Source organism: Crotalus tigris, unplaced genomic scaffold (assembly GCF_016545835.1).
Source record: "Crotalus tigris isolate CLP2741 ecotype Arizona unplaced genomic scaffold, ASM1654583v1 scf7180000018867.1602434, whole genome shotgun sequence".
NCBI lineage: Eukaryota > Metazoa > Chordata > Lepidosauria > Squamata > Viperidae > Crotalus > Crotalus tigris.
This window is the reverse complement of record NW_024097246.1, coordinates 239,429-259,463: the sequence shown is the minus strand read 5'-3', so window position 1 is coordinate 259,463 and position 20,035 is coordinate 239,429. Positions and strand designations below refer to the sequence as shown.

At 42.9% G+C, this 20,035-nt stretch overlaps 1 protein-coding gene across 1 annotated transcript in view; it reads left to right on the top strand.

Moving 5' to 3' along the window:
* The first annotated feature begins 252 nt into the window (after window positions 1-252).
* Window positions 253-20,035, top strand: part of CLIC1 (chloride intracellular channel 1) — a 46,408-nt gene continuing 26,625 nt past the window's right edge. Inside the window, exon 1 of the mRNA XM_039357129.1 lies at window positions 253-452. Coding sequence (XP_039213063.1) covers window positions 414-452 — 39 coding nt within the window. The 5' untranslated portion in view covers window positions 253-413. The remainder of the gene's footprint in view (window positions 453-20,035) is intronic.

Here is a 20,035-nt window from a genome sequence, read left to right as displayed (position 1 = left end):
AAAAGAAACCCCCCCCCCTGCGCTCCCAGCCCAGATCCTCTGCGGCCCCTACAAAGGCTGGGCAAAGAATTGCTCCGGCCACCTTCTCGCCGCTTTCAAGGAAAGCCGAGACGGAGCGAAGCACCGGCGGTGTCTGGAAGCGCCTCCGAGCGGCGGGTCCCGAGTCAAGGCGCCCCGGCCCGAGCGGCGCGGCCGCCTTCTTCCTCGGGGGGCCGAGCCAGCAGGGCCCGCTGGCTGGCTGGGCTCAGTTCCTGGGCGTGGCCGGAGTAGCGGAGGGAAGTTAAGGCGAAGTTGCGAGAATCGCCTTCTCGGCGCTGCTCCAGGGTCCTCGCCCGCCTTTCCTAGCCGCCCCTTGCGTCCCCGCGAGCCTCCCTTCGCCGTCCGTCGAAGCCTCCTCCTCCTCCTCCTCAGCCATGGCTGAAGAGAAGCCGCAGGTCGAGCTGTTCGTCAAGGTAAGCCGGCAGAGAGGGAGCCCCGGGGAGGGGACGGGGCTGTCTGGCGCTTCACTGCGGGAGGCGAGCGGGCTGCTCCTTTCCCACGAAGGAACCGGACGCCGAAAGAAACGAAAGGGAGCGTTTCAGTGTGTGTGTGTGGGGGGGGGGGGTGTGTCTCCAGCCTTCCCCCCCCCCGGTTTCTTTAAAAAGCACGATTAACGCGCCTTTCTATCTTCGCGAAAGGGGAGGGGGGGAAGAGAAGCGGGAAACCTTGCCTGGCTCTTCTCGGTCTCCCTCTCTCCCCCTCCCGCCCACTTCCTCCCCGCTTGAGCAAAGGAGGGCCAAAAACCGGAAAAAAAGAAGAAGAGAAAAGTGGCGCGCGCGTCTTTTCTTTTTCTCTTAAAGAAATCTTTAGGAGATTTCGACCAAGATTGTTTGCTAGCTTGCTTGTGATGCTTTGGTTCGGGAGCGCGATCCGGGTTCGGGGCGGATGGCGGGTGGGGTAGGGGGGGGGTGGGGATCGATCGGAAGTCAAAGGAAGAAGTCCAGAGGACTCGTCCATTGCCCTGATCCCGGGGAATCCGTAAGCTAGGTGTGATCAGGTCGGAATTCGACCCGACGCTCCTTGGACTCCACTTCCGATCTGTCAAGTCGTGGCACGGGCGATCGGCGTCGGAGGAATCCCGGAAAGACAAAGTGAAACAAAAGAAGCGTGCGGCATCTTCAGAACGGGTCAATTCAATTCAATTCAGAATAGAGCTGGAAGGGACCTTGGAGGTCTTCTAGTCCAACCCCCTGTTCAAGCTGGAGACCCTGTACCATTTCAGACAAATGGCTGTTCAGTCTCTTCTTAAAAACCAGCGGTGATGGAGTACCCACAACTTCTGAAGGCAAACTGTTCCAGTGGTTAACTGATCTCACTTTTTAGAAAGTTTTTCCTTAGTTCTAGGTTGTTTCTGTCCTTGGTTAGTTTCCATCGGTTGCTTCTTGTCCTGTCTTCAGGTGCTTTGGAGAATAGGTTCACCCAGGGCTTTTTTTTCTCATAGAACGCCCAGAACAGAGTTCCGGCACCTTTTTTGGATGGAACCTTGTAGGGTAGGCAAGGCGGGTTGTATGACGTGTGTGAGTTCCATCATCTTTTTTTTTTTTTTTAGAAAAGCACTGGGTTCACCCCCTCTTCCTTGTGGCAGCCCCTCAAATATTGAAATACTGGTAACATGTCACCCCCTAGTGCTTCCTTTTTCTAGATTAGCCATATCCAGTTCCTATAACCATTCTTCATATGTTTTAGTCTCCAGGCCCTTAGTTGCTCTTCTCTGTACTTTTTCCAATGCCTCAACATCTTTTTTGTAATGTGGTGACCACAACTGGATGCAATATTACAGGTGTTCTCAAGCCCCTAACTGTTAGTCCTTTTCTTGCTGGTGATAAAAATATCTCTTTTAGCTCACTTGGGGTATAATGAGCTAGCTTAGTTGAGAGCTTAACTTTGGGAAGTAACTAGCGATCATTTAAAAAATTCTCCTTTTTAAGTTCAGCTTGCTCCAAAAGGATGTCTCCTGGATGTGGTGGACTACAACTCCCATCATCTCATGCCATTAATGGAGGCTGATGGAGATTGTAATCTAATACATCTTTCCTAAACTTGGGTGAGGTATCCGATGGGTTGGTGGGGGAAGCAGTTTTGACATTGCTGGATTTGGACTTTATTGAGATGAATTTATCCTAAGTCTCTTTATTGAAATAAAAGGAGTTAAGTTTTAGGATTCATTGTCACTTGTTAAAACAGCTTCTGGGGACTTGAGGGAGTAAAGATGCCCTCCAAAAAATGGAAAGAGACAGAATGAAAATGGTGAAACATTCAACTTTCTTTTAAACATCATTAAACTTCAATAAATTAAACATTCAACTTTCTTTTAAACATCATTAAACTTCAATAAATTAAGTACAGTTAAGACAGTTTTTCCTTTGTTTTTAATAATTTCCTTCTGCTAAATAATTATTGGCAACTCGGTTTCTGCAGGGTGAATTCAAGGCTTTGGCAGGCAGCCACCTATAACTTGGCCTTCTCTGCATTTCTGTTTTACAGCACTGTCAGTTTAGGAAAAGTTTTAAGTCCGAATGAATCATCTATTCTCAAGCCTTGACATTTTTTTCTGTCTCTCAGACTTCATTTCCTTCCTCTTGAAGTGCATACCGATGAACTGAGAAAGGAGAATTTAAAATCTCTCCCATCTTTTGAGAATGTTGTCAGGAGGGTGGGGTGCTCTGATTTGGCTGGTGCCCTTTTAGACTGGTGGTAGTGTCTTTAAGAAAGATTTTGAAGGAAGGAGGCTTAAAAGAGTTGCTTTCAATGAGATGGGTGGCTATATAAATTTGATAAATCAAGCAGAATAAATAATCCCTGAACCTCTTTACTAAAAGCTAGGTTCTCTTCAGTCTTTCAAACTAGATATTTTCTGAGTGTGACTTTTAAAAGATTTCTGCCTTCCCTCTTCATCTGACAAGAATGCTCAGAATGCCTGCTTACCTAAATAAACACGATTAACAAATGCACTTAAAGCCCAGTTTAAAAAATAAATAGCTGTATAATCACACCACTGACAATATAAAACACTGTCAGCACAAATCATTCATTTTATTCATTCATTTTTCATTCATTCAAAACATATATTATGTAAAGCTGTAAACATTAAAAACCTGGCGTCAAAAGTTATTCATTTAAAACATTTATTTAGCTGCCCATCTTATATGAAACTGGATGGTTCCCAACTAACAGTTAAAACATCAATAATAAAATAACAATACACATGTATGATGTATACGTACAACATGTTGCAACTATGCTGTAAACCTAGTATTGTTGCAGTCAAAGCTGAAACATTTTGTACCATTCAGACAAACTTCAGACATAGCCATCAGAGAGCACTTGACCATAATTTAGTTGTATATGAATTTGGTTGCCTTATAAATATTGATATACTAAACATAACCGCGTTGACATTTTTCCATCAATGGTACCTGAAGATCCAGGAACAGGTGAGGATCAAGGAGGACGTCCAAACTGCTACCTACTATTTGAGGATGCGCCTTCAGAAAGTTTAAATATTATGAGTTTGGGGAAGACCAGGGCAGAAAGAATGTCTATCTTTCTGATCCAACTTGGTCTTTTCATTCGTCAAAAAAGTTGAGAACCAAATCTGAATCCATTAAGAAAAATGCCATGCTATGCCACACTATTTTTCCTGATGGCCTATTGATTGGTTCTTTACTTTTGCAAGCCCATAGATAAGCAACCTGTGGTACAGTGTAGAAAACCTTGTAGGATATTTGGAGAGCCGTAGTAGAAGCTTTCTTTGGCCTGCAGTGTGTTCCACTTATGCTACTATATCAGATAAGAATCAGGTTCATTAATCTGTCTAGTATGGATTTGTGTCTTTGTGCTCTGCTGTAATATGATGAGTTTAACTTTTGCTTGGTGCATGGTGTGAATCCAACTTCATGATTTGGAAACCATAGTTTGAACTTTGGGTGAACTTGGGAAGTTACTCAAATCACTGTGGACCTCTTAGATTTGGGGAATATATAAACAATGAGTAAGTAATCCACGACTAAATAAGTCATACCTTAATACATTGTGTAAAGTCTTTTCATTCCAGGATGTGTAGGAACTTAGTCGGGAATGAGTCTTTCCCTGACACTATTTTTAGTGGAAGGTACTAGTAAATGAGTTGGAGGTCTTTACAAGAAAACCTCTAGATTTTCTTCAGTGCCACACACCTCCTTTGATGGCCAACTCACCAGAAGGAGTTGTAGTGACTTCCCTTTCTTTCCATTGTTTGTCCTTACACCTGCCATCCCTCCTTATCTTATTTTTGTGCAAGCATTTTTCAAACTTGCTTTCTCCCCTAGTGTGTCGGAGAGAGCAAGCAACAGGTTTGATGTAGCCTTGCAGAATGAATGCAAACTGTGAGCAAACTTTCAGGTGGCCCAAGGGAAATGTGATCCTGAGAACTTGTGGCCAAATGCAGATGGGAACTCAGAAGAGTGGAATAAATTAAATTATTCCACTCTTCTGAGTTCCCATCTGCATTTGGCCCTTAAAGGATCTTACTCTTGGAAGGAGCACTTGTGAAATACACATAATAAAGGCAAATATACCTGTCCCAGTATAATGTTGCAGGATCCTGTCTGAATCAGTCACTGGGACCAGAGGTTTGTCCTTCCAAGCTTTCGGACTTGTGCTGAAGCCCATCCTGGGGTAAATTCTCAATCTCCAGGTTCAACACATCCTGCTGATTGAAAAGTTCCCTGAGGATGGGTTGCAGCACAAGTCCGAAAGCTTGGAAGAACAAATCTCCGGTCCTGGTGACTGACTCAGACTGGATCCTGAAATGTACGTATTTTAGGGCTGCTTTATTTCAATCCTAAAATGGTGAAATGGGCGGATCAGAAAGTGACAATGACATAATGCCCCATCTTGCCATTGCTGCCAGGGTAAGTCGCAGTACTTTGTGCAAAGGCTGATTTGGGTGTTTCCACCCTAGCATTTCCTCATTTGCTACCAATCATGATGGCTTCTAGAAGTACGATAATAATTCAGTGCTCTGATAATAGTTCTTCCCTTTTGCAACCGCATTGTGATTTAGAGCAGCAGCAGCAGCAGTCTCTCCTCCCTCTCTTATCGCAGATGTTTCAGGTGCTGGGTGACCATTTTGATTAATTGCTGAAGTCCTGAGTTTGTTTTGCCAGGGGAGGACAGATAGTCCTTGACTTATGACCACAACTGAGCCCCAAATTTCTGTCACTAAGTGGTTAAGTGAGTTTTGCCCCATTTTATGACCTTTCTGAAGTTGAAACTCAAATACTTTGGCCACCTGATGAGAAGGAAGGACTCACTGGAGAAGAGCCTAATGCTGGGAAAGATTGAGGGCAAGAGAAGAAGGGGACGATATAGAATGAGATGGCTGGATGGAGTCACTGAAGCAGTAGGTGTGAACTTAAATGGACTCCAGAAGATGGTAGAGGACAGGAAGACCTGGAGGAACGTTGTCCATGGGGTCGCGATGAGTCGGACACGACTTCGCAATTAACAACAACAATGACCTTTCTTGCCACAATTGCTAAATGAATCTCTGCAGTTGTTAAGTTAGTAATACGGTTGTTAAGTGAATCTGGCTTCTCCGTTGACTTTGCTTGTCAGAAGGTCGCAAAAGGAGATCATAGGATCTCACGGGGCACGGCAACCCTCATAATTACATGCCAGTCGCGAAGCGTCTGAATTTTGTTCATGTGACCATGGGGAGGCTGCAATGATCATAAGTGTGAAAAATGGTACTTTTTTTCAATGCTGTTGTAATTTCAAACGTTCGCTAAGTAAATGGTTGTAAGTCAAAGACTACCAGTACGGTGATTTGTCAACTATTTGAAAGTCCTGTCGTGCAAATATACTACACTGAAAATTGGGAGAGGGTCCTCGGTCAGCTCTGCTTAAAATGCCAGTCCTCAAACATAACAAGTAATTGAAGCAGATTGTGGGGTTTGTTTTCAGAGGTGATGAAGTAGGCTCAAATTGTTTATCCTTCCGTTATCGGCTTGCCATGTTGCCTCCCCTTTGAGATCTAAAAAGACAACTGTTTAGTTTTGTGTGGTTGGAATCATAAGGTTTTTGATGGCGTTTCCTCTCTCACTCTGTGGCAACTGGGTGTCCTTCACTTTTATTACACCAGTGGTTCTCAACCTGTGGGTCGGGACCCCATTTGGGGTCGAACGACCATTTCACAGGGATCGCCAAACAACGCAGTCCACCATTTTTTCCCCCCTTTTCCTTAGCTGTGCTACTCCCTTTTATTCTATTGGCTTTTGAAAGCCAATAGAATAGACTCTCTTGAATAGCGTCTAATTCTATTGGCTTTCAAAAGCCAATAGGAATTGTCCAGGCTGTCTCTGCCCTGCTGAGCCCGCCAAAAGTCCCATTCTGCAAACGGTGCTGCACCCGTTGAGTAGTCCTCGACTTACGACTGGTTGAGTAGTCCTCGACTTACGACCGGTTGGGGGGTCGCAGCATTAAAAAGGTTGAGAACCACTGTATTACACAAAGAAAACCAAAATGATAAAAATGGTTACAATAAGGGTTGAAACAGGTGCAGATGTTACATTATTAATATTAAGTATTACACATTAAAAAAAAAAGACAGAGTTCCACAGCCAAGCATTGCTGGCTGTGGAACTCTGGGAGTTGAAGTCCACATGCCTTAAAATTGTCAAGGTTGAGAAACACTAAACTAAGGAATGGCCCTTGTCCCTTGACCATTATGGGGAAAAAAGCTGGTTGACAGAGGAGAGATGAATTGTCCATCTGGCCTCCAATTCAGCAAAAGAGATCATTATTTCCCTGCTTTCTTTAAAAGAAAGATGCTCCTTTTGTAGAGGAAAAAACACATGTTGCTTCTTAGCAGATAAATAAAATCTTTTCTAGGCCTGAACGATTGGCATATTTTATTTATAGGATTGCCCAAGGCTGATTTATGATGTATCTTTCCGATAAACTCTAATTCACCTTTTGCTAATTTGCCTTCTGACTTCCAGGCGAGGAGAGTGTTATGGTGACTGAGGTAGTTAACCCTTTTCCGCTTAAATTCCCAAAGCTCATGCAAATTTTGCTGCTTTCATTTAGTTCTGGAAGCAGAAAAGCGACTTGTGAACTAGAGTTCCTTAAACCGTAATCAGTCACCCTCCATGAATCATATCTAATGAGGTGGGCAGTCTATCAATCTGCAGAGGATAGCAGGTTTCCTTGTGACCATAGTTACCGATCAAATTAAGCCATAATAATGACTTGTTTTAATAAAACAGTTTATCTGACGCTAGCCAATTGTGGCTGCTCTCTAGTATCAATTTTTTTTAATAAGCGTTCTGTTTCTATTTCGTAATTAAAATTAAGCAGGACTTCAAAGTGGCTTGCCTTGGGAAGATTGCTTAAATCCCATTTAAATGCTATAGCATGGTGGTACCTAATTTAGAGTGGGTCCAATAGTAAAATAAAATAATAATTTAGTTTTCTAGAAAGACATTTAGGCAAGAAAAACCAAATGCACAAGTACAGCATAGGTGGCACCATGCTCAATAGTAGTAACTGTGAGAGGGACCTCGGAGTCCTAGTAGGCAATCACCTAAATATGAGGCAGCAGTGTGCTGCAGCTGCCAAAAAGGCCAACACAGTGCTAGGCTGCATTAACAGAGGGATAGAATCAAGATCACGTGAAGTATTAATACCACTCTTCAATGCCTTGGTAAGGCCACACTTGGAATTCTGCATCCAGTTTTGGTCACCACGATGTAAAAAAGATGTTGAGACTCTAGAAAGAGTACAGAGAAGAGCAGCAAAGATGATTAGGGGACTGGAGGCTAAAACATATAAGGAACGGTTGCTAGAATTGGGTATGTCTAGTTTAACGAAGAGAAGGACAAGGGGGGGGGACATGATAGCCGTGTTCCAATATCTCAGAGGCTGCCATAAAGAAGAGGGAATCAAGCTATTCTCCAAAGCGCCTGAAGGCAGGACAAGAAGCAACGGGTGGAAACTAATCAAGGAGAGAAGCAACCTAGAATTACGGAGAAACTTCCTGACATTGAGAACAATTAATCAGTGGAACAACCTGCCTCCAGAAGCAGTAAATGCTCCAACACTGGAAGTTTTTATGAAGAGACTGGACAGCCCTTTGTCCGAAATGGTGTAGGGTTTCCTGCCCGAGCAGGGGGTTGGACTAGATGGCCTCCAAGATCCCTTCCAACTTTACTATTATTATTATAATGCTGCTCCTGCTTCTTCTTTATAATCTAGGGTTAGGGTTCCCAATCTTGCAACTCTTCAACTCCCAGAGTTTCCCAGCCAGCAATCCAAGATTGGGAACCCTTGATCTAGGCCAGCATTTTTCATCTTCAGCAATTTTAAGAGGTTCAGTTTCCAGAACACTCCAACCAGCATGTTGGGAGTTGGAAGTCCACTCCTCTTATAGTTGCTGAGGGACACTGGTCTAGAGGGGTGATCAGTGAAAAATGATGTGACTCTATAGGGCGCTTTTGAATTTTGAATAATACTCCAAAGAAGAGTTCAGAGAGTTGGAAGAGTTGTCAGGATCCAGGAGCTTGTCCTTTTTTGTGGGGCAATCTGCATTTGTCTGAGAGTGCAAGTTTGCCTTTTGTCTTTTTCTTTCACAAACGGTCTGTTCTAGGGAGGACTGGAGCTGCCTCAAGACCACAGTGTGAAGTCTTTGCCATCGCAACGTTGTCTTCTCCAGATATGATTTTTGCAAAATAAGGAAAGCTTCCATTAGATCAGTGTTTCTCAACCTTGACAATTTTAAGGCATGTGGACTTCAACTCCCAGAATTCCACAGCCAGCAATGCTGACTGTGGAATTCTGGGAGTTGAAGTTCACATGCCTTAAAATTGTCAAGGTTGAGAAACACTGCATTAGATTGAAAAACTGGCTTTTGGGCTCGAGATTTTTCCCCTCCCCCCCTTCTATTTCTGTTGTTCAAGTGAGATTTCCTTTGCTTCTTATACTGGGAAAACATATGGGTATTCCTGTGACATCTTGGCACAGGAAAATGGTGTTTTCTCTCCATTTCATTGCTCCAGTCAAGCTGGCAGCTGCGCCTGTGAACAACTTGGTCTTTCTTACATGGCTTAATGCTCATAAAAAAAGGTGCTGAGGTTTTGATTGCATGATTGTGAATGCCATCTTGACTTCTTTTGACTCCCATCCTGAAAATATCCCTTCTCCGGTTTCATTCATTCATTCACGTGTGCTCCAAAACTATTTACAGATAGATTTTTTAAATAAATTGTTACTGCTACACTTGGCTGCTATTAAAACTGAGTCTGCTTTTTAGTGGAGTACATGTCGTCCTTCATTTACAATGACAATTGGGAGTGGGATTTTGGTCCCTAAGCAATGAGGTTGTTAAGTGACTGATCACCTAATTGGATCCAATTTTATGACCATTTTTACTATGGCCATTAAGCAAATCGCCACATCATAAATTGTGATCAGATAACTAATGAGCCGTGGTGGCGCAGTGGCTGGAATGCAGTATTGCAGGCTAGTTCTGCTGCCAGCAGTTCGGCAGTTTGATTCTGACCAGTTCAAGTTTGACTCAGCCTTCCATCCTTCTGAGGTTGGTAAAATGAGGACTATATTGTTGGGGGCAATATGCTGACTCTGTAAACTGCTTAGAGAGGGTTGTAAAGCACTGTGAAGCGGTATATAAGTCTAAGTGCTATTGCTATAGGACACTATATGTGAGCTCATTGCCAAGTACCCAAATTGCAAATATTTGACCATTGTGGTATAATAGTTGATAGTGGTTGTAACTTTGAAGACAGTTATAAGTCACTCTTTTTAGTACTGTTGTAGCTTCAAATCTTCATTAAACAACTGGTCATAAGTTGAGGACTACCGGAGGGCTGCCTATATTCAACAGACTTTCGCGGGAGAGATTTATTCTCAGCTATATCTCTGATATATTCCAGATCTACATTTTATCCAAATTTATCTTCCAGATGAGATAAGACTTACCAACAGCTGCCTTGGTGTAAAACAGTGGGCCGGAGGGGCTGGTTTCTATTCCACTTTGACATAAAATTTTGTGGTTTATTCCACTCCATTGTTGAAATGGCAGATTTAAATATGCGTTCAAAATTGAGAGCTTTAAATCTCACCCAGTAATTAGCAGCCCATAGTGTTTGTAAACATTCTAATTGCTCAGTGGAAAGTTTCTATCAAGTAATACCGAGAAATGATGACATTTCTCAGAAATTAACTGTTGGGTTAAGCATTAAAATCATCAAAAGATTAAGAAACAGATTCTTAGGAATGCTCTGTTGACAGAAAGATGGCAGGTAGTGAAAGCGGAGCATCTTCAAAAGGTATCATATAATAATAATAATAGTAATATAATAATAAAGTTGGAAGGGACCTTGGAGGTCATCGAGTCCAACCCCCTGCTCAGGCAGGAACCCTACACCATTTCAGACAAATGGCTGTCTAGTCCAGTGGTTCTCAACCTATGGGTCAGGACCCCATTTGGGGTCGAACGACCATTTCACGGGGGTCGCCAAACAATGCAGTCCGCCATTTTTTTCCCCCTTTTCCTTAGCTGTGCTACTCCCTTTTATTCTATTGGCTTTTGAAAGCCAATAGAATAGACTCTCTTGAATAGAGTCTAATTCTGTTGGCTTTCAAAAGCCAATAGGAATTGTCCAGGCTGTCTCTGCCCTGCTGAGCCCGCCAAAAGTCCCATTCTGTAAATGGTGCTGCACCAGTTGAGTAGTCCTCGACTTACGACCGGTTGAGTAGTCCTCAACTTATGACCGCTTGGGGGTCACGGCATTAAAAAGGTTGAGAACCATTGGTCTAGTCTCTTTTTAAAAACTTCCAGTGCTGGAGCATTCACCGCTTCTGGAGGCAGGTTGTTCCATTGGTTAATTGTTCTAACTGTCAGGAAGTTTCTCCTTAGTTCTAAGTTGCTTCTCTCCTTGATCAGTTTCCATCCCTTGCTTCTCGTCCTGCCTTCAGGCGCCTTGGAGAATAGCTTGGCTCCCTCTTCTAAAATGTGCATGTCTTAATCTTGTTCAGATTTGAGACTCAGCAAAAGACCTCTACACTCCCTTAACAACTGTTAAATGGAAATCAGTAATAGTATTAATTATTTGCATTCCTCAGAGGGTGGAAGAGAAGCTTAAACGGAGTGGTGATGAGCTTGAGGGCATCTCTGGGTTGTATGCATACAGTACTGCAATTTTAACAAATTGTTATTGTGAGTGGCTCTCCTTAAAGAGGAAATTGTGTTTTCCTGTGCCGCTTTTGGAAATGAATGTCCTTCAGTACTTCAGAACTTAATTAAGTACTGACATTCAGTACTGCAGGATGTGTGGGATTTGGCTATTTGTTAAAGCTAATTAGGCATGTTTGCTCAATGAAATTTGTACATACATATATGCAGGTTTCATGTTTTTGGAAACTTGCGCAAATTTGGCGGGTCCCAGCAAGCAGGCCTTCTCTGCTGTGGTGCCTGCCTTATGGAACATTCTCTCCATTATTTTATTTATTTATCATCGATAAGGGCCTTACTGAGGTATTCACTCTCTCTATACCAGCGGTTCTCAACCTATGGGTCGCGACCCCATTTGGGGTCGATCGACCATTTTTTGGGGGTCGCCAAAGGTGGCGATCCGCCATTTTTCGCGTCGCGTGCCACGCATGGGGGCAGCGGCGTGCATGCGCGTTGCGCATGGGGGCGGCACGCATGCGCGTTGCGCATGCCCCCCGTGCACGCGCGTCACGCATGGTGGCGTTGCGCATGCGCACCACGCATGCGCAGAACGTTTGTGTGACGGGGGTCGCCGTCACACAAACGTTGAGAAGCACTGCTCTATACAGATAGCCCTCGACTTTAGTGACCGTTCAAAGTTACCATGGCACTGAAAAAAAGTGACTTATGACCATTTTTGACACTACGACCTTTGTAGCATCCCCATGATCACGTGATCAAAATTCAGATGCTGGGCAGCTGCTTCTTACTTATGACCGTTGTCGTGTCCCGAGGTTCTGTGATCACCTTTTGTGACCTTTTGACATGCAAAGTCAATGGGGGAAGCCAGGTTCATTGAACAACTTATCAACTGCAGTGATTCACTTAACAGCTATGGCAAAAAAGGTTGTAAAATGGGGCAAAACTCCCTTAACAAACATCTCACTTAACAACAGAAATGTTGGGCTCAGTTGGACTACCTGTACCTGGGATTGGCATATTTTTAATATATTTTAATTTTAATCATGATTGCATTTATTTATATAACTTGTTTTTATTTGATTGTTGTATGCTGCCCACTTTTTGTGAAGTTTGGTAAATAAACAATAAATAAATACTGTCAGGTTTTGGAAGGTCTCCATCTGTCCTATGCTGCACTTTGCTTGTCTGCTCTGATCAGCCATTTTACCCCGTGTAGTAAAATCCGTGGTTATGTGGATGCTGATTAATTTGCATTATATGTCTGTAACTTAAGTGCTCTGCAATTGAAGGGGGGGGAATTATATGGGTGTGGCTCTTGATAGAACCTTATAAGTCACCATGTCTCCATTTCCAAGTAGTAATTGACCTACCACCACAATTCAGCCCCAAATTTCCATTGCTAAACAAGGCAGTTAGTTGTTAAGTGAGGTTTGCCCCATTTTACAAACTCTTTTTTGTTGTTGCCACAGTTGTTAAACAAATCACTCCAGTGGTTAAGTAGATCATGCAGTTCTTCGATGAATCTGGCTGCTCCTATTGATTTTGCTGGGAAGGTTACAAATGGTGATCACGTGACCCCTCCATTTCCCCCCCCCCCCGGACAACTATTATGCCATCACAATCGTTAAATATTTGCAATTTGGGTGCTTTGCAACCAGCTCGCATACAGTGTCCTATAGCAATAGCACTTACCGCTTCAGAGTGCTTTACAGCCCTCTCTCAATGGTTTACAAAGTCAGCATATCGCCCCCCAACAACCTGGGTCCTCATTTTACCGACCTCGGAAGGATGGAAGGCTGAGTCAATCTTGAACCGGTGAGACTCGAACTGCCAGCAGCCGGCAGTCAGCAGAAGTAGCCTGAAGTACTGCATTCTAACCACTGCGCCACCACAACTCAGTTAGGGGTGGACTTGCATCTTGAGTTGAGATTGTGTAGACCACTGCAGAGACATTGTTGACTGTGGCCGTGAAAAAAAAAATCTGCCTTTCGTGTGTATAAAGATGCGGTTGTTTTCATAAGTCAGCCCTGACTCATCCTTTCGGGGTGAAAAAGAGCATATGATTTCCCCTGATTGTGTTTACTAAATTCACATGTATTCCCTGTGAGCCTGTCAGTATACGATGGGAATGTCCTCGTGACCCCAGAAGGACATGGTACTTTCTACCACTTCACAAAGGAAAATGCAAATAGAAGCAAGGATCTCCTTGTTTTGCCTGCCCCGTGCCGTATGTTTCTTTGTTTTCGATGAAATCCTCCCGTCCACCACTGAGCACAGCTTCCTGCTCAGGGTGGGACAAAGGATAAGAAGCCAAATATTTATAGGTGTTAATTAGCTTAACAATATGAGGATGTTTGTCATACTTCTCGGCCATGCTTTTAGCAAAGGGCCATGATCAAGTGGTCCGTGTTTGTGCAAACCTTTACCAGGCCAACCCAATGTCATCAATAGTGGGCTAGGATTCAGGTTCTCTAGCGCTCATCTGCTAGCCAGGTAACCTCCTAGCTGTTGGCGTTGGGATCTGGAGACCAGAACATGTGGAAGGCACCAAGGCCCTGAAGGCTGGCTGACCTCATGCTTGGCATGAGAAGTCTTGTACAAGTCCATCATTTGTATCTCCAGTTCAACAGCCATTCGATGGAGAGGGCCTTCAATCGCAGAGACCTCAAGCTTAAAACAATAATATGGATGGATATGTTTTGCTAATGGAGATTTATTACCATTAGAATGTGCAGAATTGGACTAAATGCACTTAACAGGCATTTGCTTAGCACTAGAAATTTTGGCTCAATTATGGTCATAACTTGAGGACTATCTGTATTTAATTTGGAGATGTCATGCATTGATACCACCTTTATATGGAGCATCTGGTCGTGGTGGTGCAGTGGTTAGAATGCAGTATTGCAGGCTACTTCTACTGGCTGCCAGTTCGATTTTCACCAGCTCAAGGTTGACCCAGCCTTCCATCCTTCCGAGGTTGGTAAAATGAGGACCCAGATTGTTGGGGGAGGAGGCAATATGCTGACTCTGTAAACCGCTTAGAGACCCTGTAAAGCGCTGTGAAGTGGTATATAAGTCTAAGTCAGTGGTTCTCAACCTTTTTAATGCCGCGACCCCCAACCGGTTGTAAGTCGAAGACTACCCAACCGGTCGTAAGTCGAGGACTTTCCCTGCCTGGGAGTGCCGCGCATGCGTGGTGCCGCCCCCTGCGCTGGCCGAGGTGTAGCTGGCAAGCAGCAGAGACGGCGCAGGCCGACTACAGGCTGGGCCACCAGCTGGCCCAACCCAAGGGAAGTAAGGAACCCGCCGGGCCCCACGCGCGCCAGCAACCCTCCCTGCACCCGCCGACCTCCCACCCCTGGCCCTCTTTTACTTACATTTTTAGTAGTTGCTCAGCAAGGAGGGGTGGAAACTTCCAGCCTGCTCGCCTTCGCTGCAGACAACTTGCAGCACTGTTTGCAGAATGGGGCTTTTGGCGGGCTCAGCAGGGCAGAGACAGCCTGGACAATTCCTATTGGCTTTTGAAAGCCAATAGAATTAGACTCTATTCAAGAAAGTCTATTCTATTGGCTTTCAAAAGCCAATAGAATAAAAGGGAGTAGCACAGCTAAGGAAAAGGGGGAAAAAAGGCGGACTGCGTTGTTTGGCAACCCCCGTGAAATGGTCGTTCGACCCCAAATGGGGTCCCGACCCACCGGTTGAGAACCACTGGTCTAAGTGCTACTGCTATCTGTCGGTTATTCTCATCCATTTACTACCATTCTGAACCTCCCTGTCTGCTTCCTTGCTGAATATGGAAATCCTAATGGAAATGCTGTAAGATTAATAGCCTTATTAATAATCACTTCCACCTTTTAAAGCATATGGACAGTTACCTCCTAAGCAGGTAAATGTAAGTCATAAAGTGCTTCTGCATAATTTCCGTGATGGAGCCCTTTTATCACAGTGTGCATATTGCTTTTTTCAATCAGGCCGGAGCCACTTGTATCATTGCATTAATTAATTTTAAAGCCATCTTTTAATTACCACTAAATTACCTTTGCTAATAATTTTGCGAAATGTGCATTAACAAAATGCCACCTAAACTGAAATGTTACACTGATAAAACAGTTATTTTATAGTAGTAGAATACTTATTTCAATGGTATTTCATTAATATTAATATCCCCATTTTTAAGAGAAACCATAACTGGGAAATATATTTTAATTACACGAATGATAAACTGATCCTACCTCAAAAGATAGAGTGCATCTGTCTTATAACATCAAATTTCTTTTAGCCATCTATGGCAACTAAATCCTTGCTAGCTGCCATGGTTAGAAGTTAAAAAGATGACTGTATGGGGAAAAAATGCAGTTTTTCTCCTTAGCATAGAAGAACAATTATAATTTTGCTTGTCACACAGCAACTGAAGAATCAGTGGTAGGAACAACTGGGTGTGGTTCTAGTAGAAGGAAATCACACATACAGAACTTAGATTTTAGCCTGTCATTTTCTTACAAAAGTGCATTCCAGACTGATGTGCCACTGTAAAAACAAAATCACAAAAAAACAATAAAAGAAGCATAACATTGAAAAGAGTTAAGACCAATGAAGAACATCTCCAATCAGCTGGAAACCTAATGTACAGGTAGTCCTTAACTTACAACAGTTCATTTAGTGACCGTTCAAAGTCACAACAGCACTGAAAAAAGTGACTTATGACCGCTTTTCACACTTACGACCATTGCAGCATCCCCATGGTCACGTGATCAAAATTCAGATGCTTGACAACTGACTCGTATTTATGACGGTTAAAGTGTCCCGGGGTCATGTGATCTACCTTTTGTGACCTATTGGCAAGCAAAGTCAATGGGGAAGCCAGATTCACTTACTAATTTAACAACTGCAGCGATTCACTTAACAAACGTGGCAAGAAAAGTCGTAAAATGGGGCAAAACTCACTTAACAAATTTTTCACTTAGCCACGTAAATGTTGGCCTTGACTGTGGTTGTAAGCTGAGGACTATCTGTACTGTTGTTGTTAATTGCGAAGTCGTGTCCGACCCATCGCGACCCCATGGACAATGTTCCTCCAGGTCTTCCTGTCCTCTACCATCTTCTGGAGTCCATTTAAGTTCACACCTACTGCTTCTGTGACTCCATCCAGCCATCTCATTCTCTGTCGTCCCCTTCTTCTATTGCCCTCAATCTTTCCCAGCATTAGGCCCTTCTCCAGTGAGTCCTTCCTTCTCATTAGGTGATCTGTACTGTAGGCTTTCCTTAACCTGGTGCCCTCATGTATATCAAGTTACAACTGTCCTCAGGATGGTGATGGAAGAAACACAGAGGAAGGAGCTGTAGACCGACGTAGTTTAAGAGACCTCACAGTTGGCAATAGTTGAGAGAGCTCTGGTAAATGTCTCATACTACAGACAAGAGGTTTAAGTGTCTGAACTTCATTCAAATTCCTTCATTCTATCAGCAAACATCTGCTTTGAGAGTGCAGCTTTTGCGCTTTGAGAACGCAGCTTTGAGCTTTTCTACAAGGGTCCTCCTGACAGATCATTTTGTCTCCTCTCGCTCAGTGGTCTGTCTCTTTAAACTGTCTCTTTAGACCAGTGTTTCTCAACCTTGACAATTTTAAGGCATGTGGACTTCAACTCCCAGAATTCCACAGCCAGCATTGCTGGCTGTGGAATTCTGGGAGTTGAAGTCCACATGCCTTAAAATTGTCAAGGTTGAGAAACACTGCTTTAGACCATCTTCTTCTCTGCAATAGAAGATCTTCGGTGAGCACTGAGGACATGAAAGGGATTCTGAGGACTAGAGGTGGCAGCTAGTTATAAATGGGGTTATTTGCCCCTGGCCAAAAAAAAAAAAAAAGGCAGAGTTTTTGTTTATTTAGAGAGAGGACTGGAAATCAGTACTCTGTCTCTTAAGAGTGTCTCCCTAGGTCAGTGATGGCGAACCTTTTAGAGACCGAGTGCCCAAACTGCAACCCAAAACCCACTTATGTATCGCCGTGTGCCGAGTGGGCGTGGCCCAGTGGGTGGGTGTGGCCCATTGGGTGGGCGTGGCTGCGGTGGTAACAGCAGACTGGGTGGGACTGAAAAGTTCAATCAATCAATTCCAACTTTGCGAGATCTTTTTTTTTTTTTGCCTGCGAGAAGTTGAAATTGATTGATTGAACTTTTATTTTGCATATGGTGGCGGAGGCCTAAAGCAAAAAGTTTTTATAAAACCCAGCTGAAGGCCTAGGACCGGAGCAATGGCGTGCATGCCCACAGAGAGGGCTCTGCGTGCCACCTGTGGCACACGTGCCATAGGTTCGCCACCACAGCCCTAGGTCCTCCTGTCCTCCACGAACGTATCCAATCTCCTTTTGAAGCCATCCAAGTTAGTGGCTCTCATTCTGTCTTGTGGTAATGAAATCCACATATTAATTAGGTGTTCTGCCAAGATGGGCTTCCTTTTGCCTGTTCTGAATTACTTCCCAGTCAGTTTTGTTGCACGATCCCTTCTCGTGTTGTTTTGAGAAAGAGAAACTTCCTCTATCTTATTTTGATCACGTGTCCTTCCTTGTCTCCTTTTGTTTTTCTTCCTAAGCTAATGTGAGCCTGAAGCTCTGGTTTTTTCTCAGAAGGCAGATGCTGCTTCTAAGAGCTACGTGCTTAGAGCTCAAAGCATTGTTAGAGACCCCACACACATCCACTTCACGGTCTGTTTCTGTTGCTTCCCCTCTGGGAAGAGGTTTAAGTATTTCTAGCAGGACTACCTGATTCTGTAATAGCTTTGTTCCCTATGCCATCCGTATGGTAAACTCTCAAGACTCGTTTTTCTCACCATGCACATGTATACATAACCCGAACTAGACTATGTTGTTTCTCTGTGTCATATAATATTAATAATTAATATATTAATATTTCTATTAATAATAATATTAATATTATTATATTAATAATTCTATATTTATATATTAATATAATTAATTATATATTAATATTATTAATAATATATTAATAATATATTAATAATTTTATATTAATAATATATTAATAATTCTATATTTATTTTTGTCATATATATGTAGTGCATATTGGAGGTGGTGACCCTTTGAGAGCTGTACGCAACAAAATGTCATTTTAGTATATGCCGATTAGTGTACATTCAAAGTGACAATAAAGTTATTATTCTAGATATCCAAATTTCCAGATCATTTTGGGTCTATTCATCTTTTTCTAAAGTCAAAGAGAGGCTTTACAGAGGCTACCAGAATGGGTGGAAAAAAGTCAAGGGGACATCTGTGATTGTACAGTTGTGAACATCTTGTCTTCTTTGTCCCCTCTCCTCTCCTCAACAAATGAATAAAATCCTTAAACTTGTGTTTACCCATTTACACGTAGTCCTTGACTTACAACCATTTGTTTAGCGACTGTTCAGAGTTACAAAGACACTGAAAAGGCAACGGGTTTGTATTTAGGACAATTGCATTGTCCTGAGGTCATGTGTAGCCTTCCCAGTCAGCTTCCCACAAGCAAAGTTAACGGGGGAAGCCAGATTCGCTTAACAATTGCATGATTTAATTAACAGCAGTGATTTGCTTAACATCCCATGGCAGAAAATGTCATAAAATGGGGCACAACTCACTTAGCAACCACCTTGCTTAACAATTTTGGGCTCAATCATAGTCATAAATGGAGGACTACTTGTGCTCTTGTTTCATCCAAACTTTTCCTTACAGTATTTATAGCCCAAAATCTCTCTCCAGTCTACTTTTCTGTAATATAAATGCCACTGAATAAAACTTTCCTTTTGTGGTTTGTCTGAACCTATACAACCAGGAAATAATCTAGCACACAGAGTCAAAACAGAAGATTTATGTTCCAAATTACGTTAGGCTGAGGGGAAAAAAAAACCTTGTAAAGTATTTTGTATTTTGTGATGTAGTCGTGCTATATATTTTTTAATTCAGTTTTTATTTTATTTTATTTTTATTTTTATTTTAGCTGCTTTCTGTTGGCTCTTGATGTTATTTTACTGCTTGGATAAGCTTAATGGATTGTGTATCCTCTTGAATATGTTTTTAAACAGGGAAGCAATTAGCATATTTTTAATAAATGGGAAGATAGGTTGGCGAACATGGATTTTTATTTATTTATTTATTTTACTGTGCGTTGCTTGTCGTCTTGGATTTCTCTTGCTACAGAGCATCTGCTGTTTGTCTGTTATCTCTGTGAGACGCCACAATACAGGCTGTTGTCTCAGCTGCTCTTCCCATTACAGGATTGGGGAGGGGAGGGACTGGATGGGGTACCAGAGAAGAAGAAAAAAGGCAGCAAAACAATATGTTTGCTCACATGACAGGCTAAACGCTGTATGTTTTTTGTGGGGTATACCATCCAGCAGAAAGGAATCCCGGTTTGATGCATTTGGCCTTACTTGTTAACATCTGAAAATCAGAAAAATGTGTAGTAATGTGTAGTAATCTTTAATAATCATGTATGTGATGATGATGTGTGTGACCTTTAGATAACATTACAAAAAACGGACTGTTGCAATCATTATAATGTCCATATTGCTCGCTTTTACTCTAGTCTCCCTATACCAGGGGTGGGGAACTTTTACTCTTTTATGACTTGTGGACTTGTGGACTTGAACTCCCAGAATTCCTGAGCCAGCCATGGCTGGCTCAGGAATTCTGGGAGTTGAAATCCACAAGTTATAAAAGAGCCAATGCATCCCCACCTCTGCCCTATATCGTAGATAGATTAGAGGTAGTCTGTGACGTCCGAGCAAAATGGAGCCCAAAATTTCTGTTGC